The sequence below is a fragment of the Misgurnus anguillicaudatus genome, chromosome 1, assembly GCF_027580225.2.
Source record: "Misgurnus anguillicaudatus chromosome 1, ASM2758022v2, whole genome shotgun sequence".
In the NCBI taxonomy this organism is placed as follows: Eukaryota; Metazoa; Chordata; class Actinopteri; order Cypriniformes; family Cobitidae; genus Misgurnus; species Misgurnus anguillicaudatus.
In genome coordinates, this window is record NC_073337.2 from 12,591,319 (window position 1) to 12,608,707 (window position 17,389).

Genomic DNA, 17,389 nt, shown 5'->3' on the forward strand with positions numbered 1-17,389 from the left:
TGTTTATATGTGTACAGTATAAAGTAGGGGTGTAGTGGTTTTGTGCCATTTACCTCCCTCGGGTCAGTATGTGTTTAAACCACGCTTCATCAATGCATCTAATGAATGTTTTGTGAAGTAACAAAAACAGCCAAAGCTCCGCTAACCATTGCGGGTGACTGTACTGTGGAAACAGATCGCCTGTGTATCATGTCATTTACAGTAGTAGAGCTGTCTAGTCAACTGTGCTGTATGTCAATCACTTGAGGAGCATGCACATGACAATGGGGGGGGGGGGGGGGTCGATGGGGAAAAATATAATTTCACGATTGGTTTAGGCAAAAACACGATTTTACGATTTTATCACGATCCTTTTTCATCCTTTTTGTTTAAAGACTATTTTGCTATTACTGAGCCTAAATACAGCCATACTAATGCCCCCATTTAAAAATGCAGTACAAGGTAACAAATATATGTGTGGAAAGTGCACGGACAGTGTGCGTACAACAGCACATGGACAAAGACATTTTGAGACAGGACACTCCACTACAAACACCTACACAAAGGAAATAGACAGCATTTGCACAAACACTATCGTTTTCTCTTCTTTTTGATTTAAAATTCTTCCAAGAACAGAAAGCTATGGAGCATTTTCGTCACCATAATGTTTGATGTTCTTTTTTTCTTGATGTTTGTTCTTAACTTTGTTAAGCTAGTTTTCTTTTCTTATCCTAAATTTTTAAATGTACTGCAAATGTTGCAAATCAGTGCTGGCCTGACGGCCTAGTAGAGTAATAATTTGAATAAGAAATCATTTGTATTGCGTATGTGTCGGAACATCCGTGCATAGCTGCGGTCAGTATACTTTGAAAGCTCTGCGGACGCGGAAAAAAGCTATACCTCGCTTTTATGTAGCGCGCCCCTTGTCGTGTACTTGATGTAGGCTCGATGTTTACAAAAAAGTGGATCGTGGAGACATTTTAATCGTTCACGCCCCTACGTGACAACAAATAATATCAAATTGAATATTTAAAACAAAACTGCGGACATTGTTCGCCGCAAGTCCCGCATGCTACTGTATGGCATTAAGGGCTCGTTATAGTTGTGTGTAGGTCCCACGGCGTAGCTGCGGTGGCTTAGGTTCCGCGTCGGTTTTCATATATACTTTTGCGTCGTCGTCCGCGTCGACGTGGAAACACACACGCAGACCGCTGGTAGGCAGTAACCACGCGTGTAACCACAGTGGCAGCGCGGACGTCAAAGAAGGAGAAGCTTAGCAAGTTAACCCACAAATGAAGAAGAAACATCAACTTGTGTTTGAGAAGACCAGCAATGATGGAAGTAAATAAACAGCGACTTTTGTTGCAGTTTGAGTTAAATCACTCCTCAACTTGGCTTATCTTTGTTTTCACCGTCACAAACGGAAATACCTATGACGCAGTTTTTTTTTACCTGCCGGGAGGGGTTCTGGTGGACCAATCACAGCGCTTGCAGTCCGCGTAGATCTGACGCGCTGTTAACATTTTTGCGAAATGCACGTCAAGCTACGCAGAGCTACGGCGTAGAACTTACGCACGACTATAAATCGGGCTTTAGGCGTCATTTACGGTCGCAAGATTACGGTTATGTCGAAACAATTTAACTCTTTCCCCGCCATTAATGAGTTATCTCGTCAATTAAGAGAAGACATTTGCGTGAAAGAGTCTGTTCTTTCATTTGATATATTTGTATGTTTATATATATTTTAGAAGAAATCCTGGAAGGCATTTTGTGAAACTGAAAATCACAAAATTGCTGGCGGGCAACTTTTCAAAAAAAAAAAAAAAAGGCTGGCGGGGAATATACACAATGCTAATTTAGACATGCACGTATACTGTATAACAATACTAGCAGACGAGCTAAATGTTTTTATTGTCATTTGTCAAATCAGTAAAGCCCTTCAGTTGCAGATGCGGTTTAAAATTGTTGAAACGCTGGACAGCAACCCTTCACCTTATGTACTTTTGCAGCAGTTATACATCTATGATGAATCTTGCTTCAAAACTGAGCACGAACTGACAAACCCACTGAACTTGACATTTTGTCATCCATGGCAACTGGAAGTCACTTAAGGTGACAGCAGTTTACATTTTGGATTGTAAAATGGAAAGCTCTGTTACAAACATGCCTAAAACATAAAGCAGTGTTTTAATCTGGTGAAAAACAAAGTTTGAAATGCATTTTGTTAAAATGCTGAGAATACAATTATTTGTCCAAAATTCGCCTTGATTATAGTTAAAAAAAAATGTAATATGCTTTATAACACCACAGCCTAGATAGTTAATTTTTTTTTAATCAACTGGTTGGCGAACATGTTTAAATGACTGAATCCTATACAGTAGGTATACAGTAGATTATATAAAAAAGCATGGTGGCTTACAGCTGTTATGATGACAGATTACAATGTATAAATGTAGGGGGTCTAATTAAACTGTATTCTGTTTTGGTGCAAATGTATGTTATTTTAGCCTAGTAATTGTGTTTATGTGTTGCATGCATTTATATAACTGTTGATTTTTTTCTACTCTTATGTTTTATATCATTGGCCGTATGTCGTTTCAGTGGTTGGGTGTTAAACTTAGCTTATTTAATCAGAATTATACTTAATTTAAAGAAGCTTGCATCCAGGTTGTCAGTGTTGCTTAAACATCTGTACTTGGTTCTTTTAGCAAGTACATTGCAGTCTAGACCCATATTGGATTTCCGAGCAGCACGTTTTCTCCTGAGCGTGTCATTTTTTCCCTCTCATTCCATTGTCAGAATAAGATTATGGTAATGACATTGTAATACATTTTCTAAAATCTAAATCATAACCAGAAGCCCAAAATATTTCATCAGCCAAGAAATTAATTGATTCTAAATTTCTGTCAACTAAGGTTTCATCCAGCTAAGATTGGATGCTAAAGCGTCATGGATGTAACTGTGATAAACTGAGAGTTTCGCTTGCTCTATAGCCCATTTCTGACCGCTTAGTTCTGGTTCTAATTCATAGGAATGAGTACTGGACCGTTTACCCAAAAACACTCACAGTAGGGACTCTGAAGTGGCATACTCACTGACATACTGTTCGTACTGTCGGCCGATCTGAGATCACAGTGATGGGTGATACAGAAAGCATCCAGACAGTAATCTTCTCCATACAATAAGCTTTTCTAAATTTATCCATTCATTTCGAACCCCATTCCAGCATCTCCTTTTACTATATTTATTAATTTATTCCAGTGGCGGCCAGTGACTTCCTTTTTTCGAGGGCGCTCAATCCAAAGTTCATCACAACATGTATGTAGCCCGTCATGTGTGTGGTTCCTTTTTTCAAAATATGTGTTCTGCGCATCGAGAGATCCTATCTGCATCACATGTCTTGTCAAAATAAGTGCCTGTGCAAATGCGTCTAAAGGATTTATGATAAAAGAGACGCTCGCGTTTGCCAGATACTCGCATAATCTCATGCGTAATCAGAGTTTAATGTTAAGGATGTTTCTAGCGTGTATTTTGGGAACGTGAGCGTCTCTTTTATCATAAATGGTTTTGACACGTGTGCAGCAGGCACTTATTTTGACAAAACACAAGATGCACATGGTTCACATGACGCAACAAACACATATTTTGAAAACACAAGCAACACACATGACACTCCGAACACTTATTTTAAATTAGCGCCCCTCGGATGAGCAGTCACCAGCCGCCACAGATTTATTCTTAACACCATTCCAGCATAATGGATATATTCATGGCAAGAACTGGTTAATCTATACTACTAAGGACAAGTTGATATCTAAAACTCACCTAACCTGGTTGTTTTTGGCCTGTGAGACGAAACCCTGACACAGGGAGAACATGTAAAACTCCTGACCTAAACAGGACTCAAACCGTGCAACAGTGCTACCCACTGAACAACTGTGCCACCCATCGATCTTTGGGTCCAAGCGCTCTTTCAGTTGCTTAAGCAAACAACAAAAAATACTAATATTCACTCACACTGCTTCAAAACTATGGAGAAGAAATCACGATACTAACCACTATCTTCATACTGCAATCCCAGATAATCAGACAGCGGTTTGTCTTTTATGAATCGGTGAGCCTGGAGAATGTAGTGTACTCAGCAATTTTATAAAAGCTTAGCTTAAATTGCGTATAATGAGTAAACAGTGCTCATAAACGACTGATGAGATTGTACTCTCACTTTAAATGAGCAGATTGGAGCCAGAAACGGTAGGGTGTCAGTCACAACATTTATCTCAGTGGAATGTTTCTTCGTATAGCAAATATGTGAAATATATATTCAGTATTTAATTCAATGGTATGTTGTGTGCCAAGAATGTGCAAGACATGGCTAAAAATCCCACTGCCATTTTACATTTTTAATAAAAGTGGTGGTTCAATGGTATTTCATGCATTCTGACTTATTAACACAGTTATAGAGTTGTTTCCTCATGCTAAACGTAGGCAAAGTGTCAAAAAAGCAGTTGGGGCGTGTTACAGAGTATGTCTGTGCCGAATGCACTTCGCCAGGGTTCATACAAGTTTCTAAACGTTTTTTTCGATTACAGGTCCAGCTGATGTTTCAGGGGTTTCTATACGCATCACTTCTTCATATGGGCACTTCCCCCGGAAAACCCCGCCCACCTGTCAATCAGCGAGAGACCCTAGAACTTATAAACATCACATCACGCGACAGCTTTGTTTAATTTCAAAACTCAACAATGGCACGAATATAGAAGTGTGTTTTTGGATGTAAGGAGAAGAAAGTCAGCCTTATGGAAACAATGGATATAGTTTATTATCCGGGGTAGCAGCGGAGTGTTGCGTGTGTGTTTGTTTAACGCTGAATTTCATTGAAAAGTCCCAACCGGGTCATGAGTTGCATGCGGTAAGTAAGACTTCTGTGTTATGTTGGAAATAGGCGCGTGCATATTATATAAATGACACGAACATGTAGTGAATCAAAAGTTAAACAGTGTTGTATAGTGTTGCATGACTCGTACTTGCTCCTCCCGCGGTAGTAACTCCTCCTTCTTCATTTTTTCGTACATTATCGGAAAGAATCTGTAAAGCTAATCTAAAGACTCTTCTGAGATATAAAGGATGTAATAGTACTCTATAGATACTCTAAATTAACATCAGAAATGCAGGAACAGCGTGTGTTATGTGAGCTTTAATAAATCGGGAAGTGTCCATAACAAAGCACAAGGTTCAGTTAACTGGATCTGCTCTCCTGAATCTCTCATTTGGGATTATGCATGATACAAGTTTTAAATCTGTGAGTATCAGCCAGTATGTATGCCTACACAATCTGTGTAACTGGTCCAGCCAGCTAAATCTCCTTAATATTTAAACTAGGGCTGTCAATAGATAAAAAAAATTAATCTAGATTAATCGCATGATTTCATGAGTTAACTGCGATTAATCGCAAATTAATCGCACATTTTTATCCATTCTAAATTTACCCTAATTTAACACTTTTCAGGTTTTTAATATTCTAATCATATATACATATATAGATGCTTTATGCAAATGTATGTTAACAACAGCCTGTTTACATTTTAACAGAATCACCAGCCATTGTTTTGTATATGAATTTTCCTTTCAGAAGATTTTTCTTTCTCCATTTTTGTTTGCTGCTGCATCATTTGTGACCTGTGCTGGCAAGTTGAGTCGGAATTAGCAAATTTAAAAAAAAATAGTTGTTCATATTTTGACATTCTCTATTAAAACATAGTACAATGCATGATTTGTTGAAATATAACAAAATATGACAGAACTACACGTGTTTGAAGTTGAAAGAGTCAAATTACCACAAAAATTTCCACATCCATACATTATATTACCACATCAATACCTTAAAATCACTGGTAAAACTAATAGACTTAGCACACACAAAGCAAAAACATCATCAATGTATGTTCAACTTTTTTTCCTTTTGTTTGTTTGACATTGAGACAGACTGCTTAAAATCTAAGTGATCTAATATAATGTTACACATCAGATAGTTTTACCCAACAGTTAACCAAACATTTACTTAAAACATAACAGATTATAGAGCCTACCTGCGTGAATTCTTATCAAAACAGATATTTGTAAAATTGTAATTTTGTGTAGATGTCTATATATCCGGGTCGCGCACTCGCGCGTCTGTGTGCACGCGCTTCAGATATCAGTCAGTCAGCGTGAGGGGATCGCTTTTGAGTCTTGTCGCTCTTAATAACTCTTTAGCATTAATCAGGTACCGAACTTTATCTCTCTTAATGACTCTTTTAACATCAAACAAGTCCTGCAGTCTATTTTTTAAGTCATGCATAAAAGCGAAACCAAAATGAATTGAGACGCATCTTTGTATTAGATTAAGCATTAGGAGGACGGTAACGTTACACCTCTCAGACGTATAAATAAAGATCATATCAGATGTCCAACGAGCATTTAGAGCGTTGGATTTGGTAGACAATTTGCTTAATGTTCTTATTTCTATGAAAACCTTTTACTCATTTAGAGAGAGTCACATTTGTCTGCGTCTCTGTTCATTCAACTATGGGCTGGACCAAGGGTCAAACAGAAATTGCGCGTTGCGTTAATCTCCGTTAATAAAATTAGTGGCGTTAAAATGAATTTGCGTTAACGCGTTATTAACGCGTTAATTTTGACAGCCCTAATTTAAACATAAAAAACACAAGACTCTCATAGCTAGCAGACAACGTGGGTTCAAAGCTTTTTTAAAGACATGAGAATCAAAGACAATCAATGGTTATCATTGTACAACAGCTTGTTTTTGTTCCCCATCCTTTCAATGATGGAATCTCTGGTTCAATAATGGTGCAATTAACCATAATTATACAAGCTTTGTATAGTAAATCAAATAGCCTTTATATTTTGCAAATAAGGAGATAAATCTTCTCAAATCCTTTTTTGATGTTGTCAAAAGCAGTGTGTCTAACTAAACAACACTATATATTTCGATAAAAATCTGTCACTTGGTAAAAACTCATCAGATTGGTAGATGCCAATATTGGCAGTTTATTTGACATCACCCTCAAAAACTAAGAGAAATGATTCAAGATTAAATAATAACAGCTCAGACACAGTATTACTGACACTCAGACACATTCCCATGAGCACTCACCCCACAGCTCCTGTAACTGGCGCCTCTCAACTCAATTTGTATACGTAAAGTTGAACGCAAATGATCCATCTCTATTCTCTATAAGCTCTACAGAGGTCTCTCATTCTGTGTATTTCACTATATGCATGTGCGGTTTTTGCTCCCTTTGGCCGCCTCCTCTTAATTTTCACCTGATGCCAAGATTAGAAGCCGCTCTTCACGTCAACACATCCAGTGATGATATGGAGCACCGAGTTCCCCTCCGGAGTGGACAAGCTGGGTTCATCTTTCCAAGTCGGGAGGGAAAAAAGCAAAATTGATTTCTGGGTGAGTGTGTAGAGCCCCAGGGGGTACTTCAGTGGTTTGTTAGATCGTTTGGAGGTGGTAATTTTTGGGGATGGAACTCCAGCGTCCACGTTGGAGACACACTGTGGGTGTTTTCAATTACTTGTGTGCATTGCATGTGGAGAGATCAGTTTGCCTGTCTGTTCACAGTGAGTGTGACTACATAACTGCAGGCGGAAACAATCAGCATTGATGCCTGGGAGCTTTGCTTGGAGACGACAGGATTCCAGAGGATTGATCAGTTCTACTATGCCGTGTTGATGGACACCTACGGTCTCTTGACACTATTGGTGCTTTTCCATTGCATAGTACCCCACGGTTTAGGTCGGGTCAGCTTACCTCACTTTGGCTTGGTTAGCTTTTCCATCAAATTTAGTAGCACTTATATTTGCGCTGCCTACTTCTGTGACATCATACAAGTAAGAGCGTTGTTGGAATGCTATACATGAGGGTTTTGCATCTGAACATTTAGTCATTATGCTTTTGTCCATAGTGACTTACAAATGAGGATGCATTAACCAATTTGTCTTAAATGCCAACAATAAGCATAGTACACAAGGCTTTGCCTACAAGTGGGAACAGTAATAAGAGACAGATGAATTCATTGATCAATTGCCTGATCACAAGAGAGATAGATATAAAGTCATTTTGTGGAATCAGATGAATAATTACGCCCCGTCCCATGGCGTGCACAGATGGGACCACTGCAGTCAATTTGCATCTTCTACTCCAAACCCATCATCAGTTGACACCTCAGGCACTCGCCTGAGCACCAAAACACTGCTTCAATCATGTCACCCGCTCTGTGAGTGCTGCTCTAATCACATACGTCTATTAACCCACTTTCTCCTCTTTATTCTCATATAAACAGACTTGCTGATTACAAGCGGTGTGAAATGGTTTACTGTGGGATGAGTGTGCATGACAGTGTCCTAAACTTCACAATGCTCAAACAGGGTGAGTATAAGAGTCAGAGAAGTTTCTTACGTGTTTCGACAGGTTGGTGCTCTTGGAGTCAACATCGTACCTGGGAAACAATAAAAAGTTAGAGAAATAGGGAAAATTTTTTGTGTGTTTAGCATTCTGTATTCATGGTTTGTGTAATATCAAATTATTCATTTTATCACATTCAAAAGCAAAAAGTTTTTACATTTTCCTTCAAAAGATAGGCACTCAAACTTATAAGTGTTTTAAATTTATGAATCTAATACATTTGTTATAGGCTATGTATAAGATGTCTTAAAGGTGCAGTGTGTAAATTTTTGGGACAACTAGGGGTGAGGTTGCGCATTGCAACTAACGGCTCAGTCCACTGCTCACCCCTCGCTTTTGAAACACATACGGAAGCTACGTTAGCCGCCACCGGACAAACATGTCATCATCGGAGACAACTTCGTAAAAAAGTTTGTCCGTTAAGGGCTTCTGTAGAAACATGGCGGCACAAAATGGCGACTTCCATGTAAGGGGACCCTCTGTGTATGAAGATAAAAACGTCTCATTCTAAGGTAATAAAAACACAACGGTTCATTATGAAAGGTCTTTATACACCCCTGATCATATAGTTTTGTATAATATTTAGCATTTCTGTCAAAAGATTCTTCTAAAAATTACACACTGCGCCTTTAAAAAGGGACTGTGATGTTCTATTCGGCTATATGTCTTCACATTCATAAATACTGCATGACTATAGTCACTTACTTTGACACAGGCTAACCTCTGGACAAACACACACACACACACACACACACACACACAAACACTGATTTTCTTTCAAACTGGAACAGACAAAAGCACAAAGGGATGAAAGTAAGATTCACTCTTTCTATAAGGAATGTGGCTAGAGAGAAAAACAGAGATTCTGGAAACTGGGATAAAATCTCTCGACAGAAATGCTAGGGCTGGGTATCGATTCAGATGTTCCAGATCGATTCAATTTCGATTCACAAGCTATCAAATCAATTCGATTTCGTTTCTCGATTCAATTTTCGATACCGGATCTCGGGTCAGTTTTTATACTCAATTCTCAATTCAACTCAATGAATATAGATTTAATACAAAACTATATTAATAAAAAAGAGTGGGTAATTAATAAAAAGAAATTAAAAGCCACAACACTATCGTCTTCGTCGAAATCTAAAATGCCTCCATGCTTCTTACTTTTTATGTGAAGGTGACATAAATGTCGATGAAGCACCCAAAACCGCCATTTTAAGGACTAAATGAAAGAATGACAGGCTCACCTCTCGCAAAAGAGAGGGTGACATCTAGTGAAGAAGACTAGTAATTTGGTTAATGTTAATCTTATGTTCAATGTTTGCAGGAAAAATATTAAAAAGAGAATCGATTCTGAATCGACCACGTTTTAAAAAACGATTAATCGAAAAATCGACTTTTTTGCCCAGCCCTACAAACTACTTGAAATGTAATGTTAAATATTGTTCAATGTTTACAGTACAATGGCCACCTTGACCCTTAGACCGAACATTTAAATGCATTATAGCACAATTTATAATTTTTTGTTGCTTACTTTTTTCAGCATGCCAACAAAAAGTATACACATTCTGCTAGACCATGAGATCCTACTATCCAACCTATCGTCGCTAGGGATCACAGGTACTCCAACGGTTTAAATCTTATCTGAACGTTGTCCACATCCCACCAGATGGTCACTGGGGTCCCTCAGGGATCAGTGCTAGGTCCACTCCTTTTCTCCATCTACACAACATCCTTAGGACCTATCATACAGGCACATGACTTTTCCTACCACTGCTGTGCTGATGACACCTAGATCTTCTTCTTATTATTATTTTACCCAGACAATCCCACCTTAGTAGCACGCATTACAGCCTGCTTAGCCGACATCTTGGCTTGGATGAAGAAACACCACCTCCAACTGAATCTAGCGAAGACAGAGCTACTTGTATTTACGGCACAACCCAAGATAAAGCATGCCCTTTCCATTCATTTTTTCATTTTTTGGGCAAATCTGCTCAAGCTCCAGGCTGTTGAAAGTTGTTTGTGAACAGGATTAGTAACTCATTTAACAAATGCTGCTTTTGACATCTATGCTATAAGTGGACCACTCAAACATTTATGGTTTTAAGCCACCATTGCACTGTGGCACATTTGCTTGTTAGCCAGTATACAGGCTTATGGTCCTGTGAGTTGATAGACTGCACTCTTAAGTCTCTGTCCTCTTGCATACATGCAGCAGGTTTTACCCTAAGGAGTTACATGTACTTACCACTATCAATTTTTTCTTCCCTAACTTGAAGTTTTCCAAGTTTCTGCCCGAGAGAAACATACCCAAAGTGTAAAACGGCCACCATTCTAGTTCACTGTATTGTAATGCTGTTCTTAATTTGATGTGCTAAGACTTTGCCAAACTGAAGCCCAAAATTCCATAAATCTTTTTATATTTCTTCCTGTAACAAACATATAATGTACTTTATGTACTTAATGTACTGTACTATATTATCCCAATGAAGGGATGTGTATCACTTTACAGCTAGATTTAAAGCACATTTAACATAAATTATTCATTGGTTTTCTGGTAAAGAAAGGAAGTCATATATATCAGGTATGGCATCAGGGTGAGTAAATTAGGAGTGAAGTTTCATATTTTGGTGATTCATTTAACATTACCACATTCAAGCTAAGTTATCTGTTTTGTTGGTCTGAGGTGTTGGGATGACATTCACAGTTTACTGACAAATATTGTTCCAGATTATCGTAATATCTTTTGCAAGCAGTTTCTCACTGTAATTGGAAATTTCCATTTTGCGCTGTCTAAATGAATGTGAAAAGACTCCTTGTACCCAGCAGTCAAAGCCTCATTCATTGAGCAAATAAACTGAATGTGTGACATGATGGCACTGTAGGTTTCAAACCTCACGACCAGATTGCATAAGTCTTCCTCTGAGGCCATTAAGGACACTTTCCCTAATGTGCTTTAAAATTTCAGCACTGAAGAGTTATAATGTAACATAAGATGAAATCAATGTCTGTCCCCAGAAGAATGTCTTTGCTCAGAAACTGCTCTTTCATAGCTTAGGAGATTAGGAAAGTTTTAAGCTCTATCCTTTAAGTTCATCTTAACAAATGTCTTAAATATGCCAGCACATTAAAATCAATTTTAAAAATAATTTTTCATTAAATTTCATCAAATAAAAACACTCAAGGATGTAAGAAAGTCTTATGGGTAGGGAGAATAAATAAAAACCTATTTGGGTGATTTAATAATTTAATAGCCCTCCAAAATTTGTATTGCTTTCATGTTATTACAGCTCATTATTTAATGGTCTCTTAATTTATGTTTCAAGCACTAAACTTTTCCTATATGTTAAAATTCCTTAGGAAAACTAGACACAAAAAAGAACCAGACAAGTTTCAGTAACTTTGCTGAAGATTTATTTGCTTCCCAGGTTAAAAAGAAGTACACTTTCATAGTGTACTAATTTATTTAGGTACCACTTGTAGTAGACTTGAACCCATCTTTGTATAAAATTTTTAATACAGAGATTGTGGGCCCTATTTTAATGATCTAAGTCCATGGTTTAAAGCGCATGGCACAAGTGCACTTAGGGCATGTCCGAATCCGATTTTGCTAATTTGGGGATGTGAAAAATGGTCTATGCACCTGCCGCACAGTCTAAAAGTATATCACCCTATAGCCCAAGACAGCTTGCCCACTGAAGCTAAGCAGGGCTGAGCCTGGTCAGTACTTGGATGGGAGACCACCTGGGAAAACCAGGTTGCTGCTGGTAGAGGTGTTAGTGAGACCAGCAGGGGATGCTCACCCTGTGGTCTGTGTGGGTCCTAACACCCCAGTATAGTGACAGGGACACTATACTGTCAAAAAAGCACCGTCCTTCAGATGAGACGTTAAACCGAGGTCCTGACTCTCTGTGGTAATTAAAAATCCAAGTATGTCCTTCGAAAAAGAGTAGGGGTGTGCCCTGGCATCCTGGCCAAACTTGCCCATTGGCCTACTAATCATCCCTCACATACTAATTGGCTGTCTCCTCTCTACTAATAAGATGGTGTGTGGTGTGGGCATTCTGGCGCAATATGGCTGCGGTCGCATCATCCAGGTGGATGCTGCACATTGGTGGTGGTTGAGGAGATTCCCCGTTCATATGTAAAGCGCTTTGAGTACTGAGAAAAGCGCTATATAAATGTAACGAATTATTATTAATTATTATTATTATTATAAAAGGGTTGTTCTGATTCTCGTAATGAGTCGCATCTCTCATCCCTTTAAAAGCCAATTGAGCTTGCGCCAAGGCAAATTGCAAGTGGAAAAAATGTAAGCAGTGGAAAAAGACCACCAGTTTAACTTTGGTTCTCTTTAAACGTCATTATTTCAGTAATGGAGTAATAAGTAAAATAAGCAGTGTTTTAACTTCTGATAAAGTATGATGCATGAACACTGTAATCTCAAAAAGTTTTTTAAAAGAATAATTTAGAAATATTGAAAAAAAGTTTGGTAAAAATACTTTATTTGTAACAAACAGAAGATAAAGAATTTACAAACGTGCGGAGAGCCGAAATGATTCAGCACCTTGGACAGCTCTGTGAGTGTTTAAAAAAATATTACTTAAAAATGATTCTCATCTAACCATATACAAAGGTACAAAGTCGTCATATACAATAAATCGGTGGGGTAGCATTAAAGAAAAATCGAAATAAATTGTGTGCTGCTACGCATCCATGTGTGTAATAAGCAAACGTGCATTGTCGTCCCGTTTATAAGCGCATATTACTAACGCGTAACACGCTCTTTAAATAACAAAAACAATATTGGGCCATTGACTTTAGACTTTTGACCAGGTTTTAGTTGGCCGCTGGAGTAGTCTATTTAAGTTGTCTCAAAATAGCAACACGCCAACAATTCACCTGAACACACCTCGTTTTCAAGCCAGCACGCACAAGGGCGCACAAATGGGCAAAAATCCATGTGCTATTTAAACAACGTAATGCTGGACGATAAAAATACGTCAGGCTGAAACTAGCAAAAAACCCTTGCGTCGCACTTTGGATTGCACAGGATGTATGATAGGGCCCTGCATGTTAAAAGTACATTTTAGTTTATATTTATGCTTTATCAAAATAGCATAAATAAGTACACTTATAGATAATCTTACGAACATCTTAAGATGTACACAAAAAACATTGCGTGTTAGAAAAAGTGCGTGAAAAAAGAGCACTTAAAGTTCATAATAGAAGTGTACCCCTTTTTAAATGAAAATGGACTGCATTTATATAGCGCTTTTAACAGACCTATGGCCATCCAAAGCGATTTACAAGTTGCCTCACATTCACCCATTCACTCATACACCGACGGCGGTGTCAGCCATGCAAGGCACCATCCAGCTCGTCTGGAGCAGCTGGGGTTAGGTGTCTTGCTCAAGGAAACCTCGACACTTGGTCAGGTAGAGCCGGGTATTGAATCACCAACCTTCCAATTTGTAGACAACCTACATGAACCACTGAGCCATTGCCGCCTTTTTTACCTGGATTTCCATTTAATCTCATTGATCTAGAACAAACACCTAAGACAGGCACTTACACTATCCAAACTAGGGATGCACCGAATCCAGGATTCGGATTCGGCCGAATACTGAGCTTTTTGATGAGGTTTGGATTCGGCCTAACCTTACGATTTTTTTCCACCGAACCCTACGCTTGTCGACGTCACGCTGCCGTTAATTACGTGAAGGCGTTTACATGTGGACCGTTCGAATGTATTAGGCTGTGAGAATCTGAAAATGGAATGTGTAAGCAAAAAAAGTTTTGTTTGGCAGTACTTTCAATCAAAAGAAGGCGATTCAAGTCGAGCTTCATGTTCAATTTGCAATGTCGATTTGTCATGTGGTGACCCTAAGCAGTACACAACATCGCCGATACGAGTTGTGCATGAAGGAATCTACAAACAGCAGCCAAAATGCAGAAACTTACGGCAGAGGAAGGACATTCGTTCCCACACTCGCAACCTGTTAATGAAGAGCGTTTTGGTTTGTTTTTTAAAGGAAACTCTCATTTCATGTGTAAGGTTAGAGGTTTTATGCTAATTTAATTATGATGCAGGATATGTGTCTGATCTTCCGTATTATATTTTGTAGCCTAGCCTACTGTTGTAAACAAAAACTAAACAGCATGCTATCCATGTTTATTAAGTAAATGTTTAATAACATTAATTTCAGTTAAGTCACCAAACATATTCTGATTTAAAAAAAAAAAGGAAAGAAAAACACATTCCTTTGCATTGTTGCACTTTACTTCATTAATGCGTTTTACTGTGTTAATGGAATAAGGAAGCGAGTACGATTCGGGATTCGGATTTGACCCAAAATATCTGGATTCGGTGCATCCTTAATCCAAACCAAATTGCGCCAGAGCGCGTTTGACCTCCAAAGCCTGGTTCGTTTGACTAGTGTGATTGCAACCTAGCTCGGTTGCCAGACTGAGCTAATTAATTAATTAATTCCTTACATTTATATAGCGCTTTTCTCAGTACTCAAAGCGCTTTACATATGAATGGGGAAATCTCCTCAACCACCACCAATGTGCAGCATCCACCTGGATAATGCGACGGCAGCCATATTGCGGCAGAACGCCCACCACACACCAGCTTATTAGTGGAGAGAAGATAGCTCTTTCCTAATGATCAGTATTTTTACACTGTTAAGATAGATTTTTAATAAATAGAGATTTCAAATTGTCTTTCAGGTGGTGTGTTTCCAAAAAGAAAATTTTACACCCATAGTACCTTTCTGATGCAAAAATTTTTTTGTTTAATTGAAGAGCTCAGATGTGAAACCCGCTATATGACACCTTTGTCAAAAATTAATCATATTAACCAAATGCATGTAATAGAGCAGTGGTTCTCAAACTGGGAGCCGCAAGATGGTGCCAGGGGGGCCCCAGTTTTATGAAATTTTATCAAATACATTAATTTATCATGAATTCTGTGAAATTAAACCTAAAAAAAATAAGGCTATTAACCAACAACCCTTAATTTGTATAATTTAATGATTAGTTTAATTAAAATGTGAAGTTTTAGAACAATTTTTTGTCATAAATTTTCTTTGGGGGGGCCGCAATGGAATGCACCGTACACAAAGGGGGCCCCACACTGAAAAAGTTTGAGAACCACTGTAATAGAGTATACGTTCATCAAATACTTTCACTTCAAATTGGATTAAAGGGATAGTTCACCTAAAAATGAAAATTCTGTCATTCTGTCAATAATTTTCTCATCCTCATGTTGTTCTAAAGCTCTTTATTTCTGAAGAACGCAAAAGAAGATATTTTGAGAAATTATGGTAAACACACAGCAGTAAGTGACCATAGACTTCCATAGTAGGAAAAAAATATTTTGGAAGTATTGTGATAAATGATGGTAAGCAAACAGTTGACGGTACCAATTAAATGCCATCATATTTTTTATTCCCACTATGGAAGTCTATGGTCACTTACTGCTGTGTGTTTACCATCCTTTCTCAAAACATCCTCCCCCGTGTTCATCAGAAAAAAGAAATCCACACAGCTCCAGAACAACATGAGGATGAGTAAATGATCATTTTAAAGTGAACTATCCCAGCGTCAGGGCATTCAGAAATAGCTTTGGTGGCATTTACAAGAAAACATATCAGAAGCACTTAGAGGGTTTTGCTTCTGATGCTTCAATTCTTAATGCCTTTCCAGCATCTATGGCTATATGCATGGCAATAACCAGTTAATCTAAAGACTATATGGTTCTTTAGAGAACCAAAAATGCTTCTTCTACAGCATCGCTGCAAAATAACATTTTAAAACCTTTATTTTTAAAAAACAACCAAGACCAGAAATTGTTCACGTTGCAAAATGCAAACAACCATTTTATGCTTGTTCCTCCGCTGTCACGTTAAAGAAATAAATTATATGTTAAGAAATTCAGTGGCTCTCAAAGCGGACTGTAGTGAGGTCTGCTGTCTGCCCACACACTCAGATGAGCCTGAAGGGAGTGACACACACAAACAGAGCTTCCCATTTACACACTCTGACTAAACCACATTAGGCTTCTCTCTCCAGATGCTATTTATAGCACAACATGCACCGATAGGAATCTGTCAGTCTAACATACATAAACACATTCACGTAGAAGGCACACGAGCACATAAGCGAATCGCTGCATGACATATTTCGCATTAGCATGTTTCAAATAAATCTGGGGCATCAAAACAGATGCAAAGCAACAGGTTGGTTGCATTATGGACCTGGCTTAAGTCGTCTGAGTCATATGTAGTGTTTTTAATTTTTAACAACAAATGTAGGCTATATGTATGTATCTATTATACCTTATTTTTTGGAGGTGCATTTAATAATATTTGGTAAAAAATAAATAATATAGGTAAGTTCACGCTTGCTTGTTTTTCATTATGGTGGAAGAACAACACAATTAAAACCCAGACATTTTGAATCACTCGTTCTGCCCTGTCACAGCACTACAGTGAGAAAACAAGAAAAGCAACAAATGTCGATGGATCCCGAATTACGAAATGCCTCAATGGTTACATATATCCTGCCCTCACATATATGTCATTATTGCGTTTAACTTTTCTTCGTTTCCTTCTTGTTGTCATGGCGACGTGCCATGTCATCTTCATCAGCGATGCTTGGGTTTCGCTCTCGTCTCGCAGGCACTGCCTACCCCAGTGACCCCAGTGATGTTTGCCGTAGATTTACATACACAGTATGACAGGCCGTCGAGAGGAGACACCGATCTGCCCCGACAACACACACACACACACACATGCCTACAGACATACACATTCATGCAAAAGACTACAGACACACAAATTCCTCACACACACTCGGGGCCAAAGGCTAAAGAGTGACTCATATCGGCTCTAAAATTCACCACTAAATACCTAAATATACACACATAAA

At 38.4% G+C, this 17,389-nt stretch overlaps 1 protein-coding gene across 1 annotated transcript in view; it reads right to left on the reverse strand.

The window, feature by feature from the left end:
• The window catches only part of LOC129431750 (copine-8), a 150,029-nt gene that overhangs the window by 74,166 nt on the left and 58,474 nt on the right, over positions 1–17,389 (reverse strand). Inside the window, exon 5 of the mRNA XM_055189769.2 lies at positions 8,444–8,483. Within this exon, the coding sequence (XP_055045744.1) occupies positions 8,444–8,483 (40 nt within the window). The remainder of the gene's footprint in view (positions 1–8,443; positions 8,484–17,389) is intronic.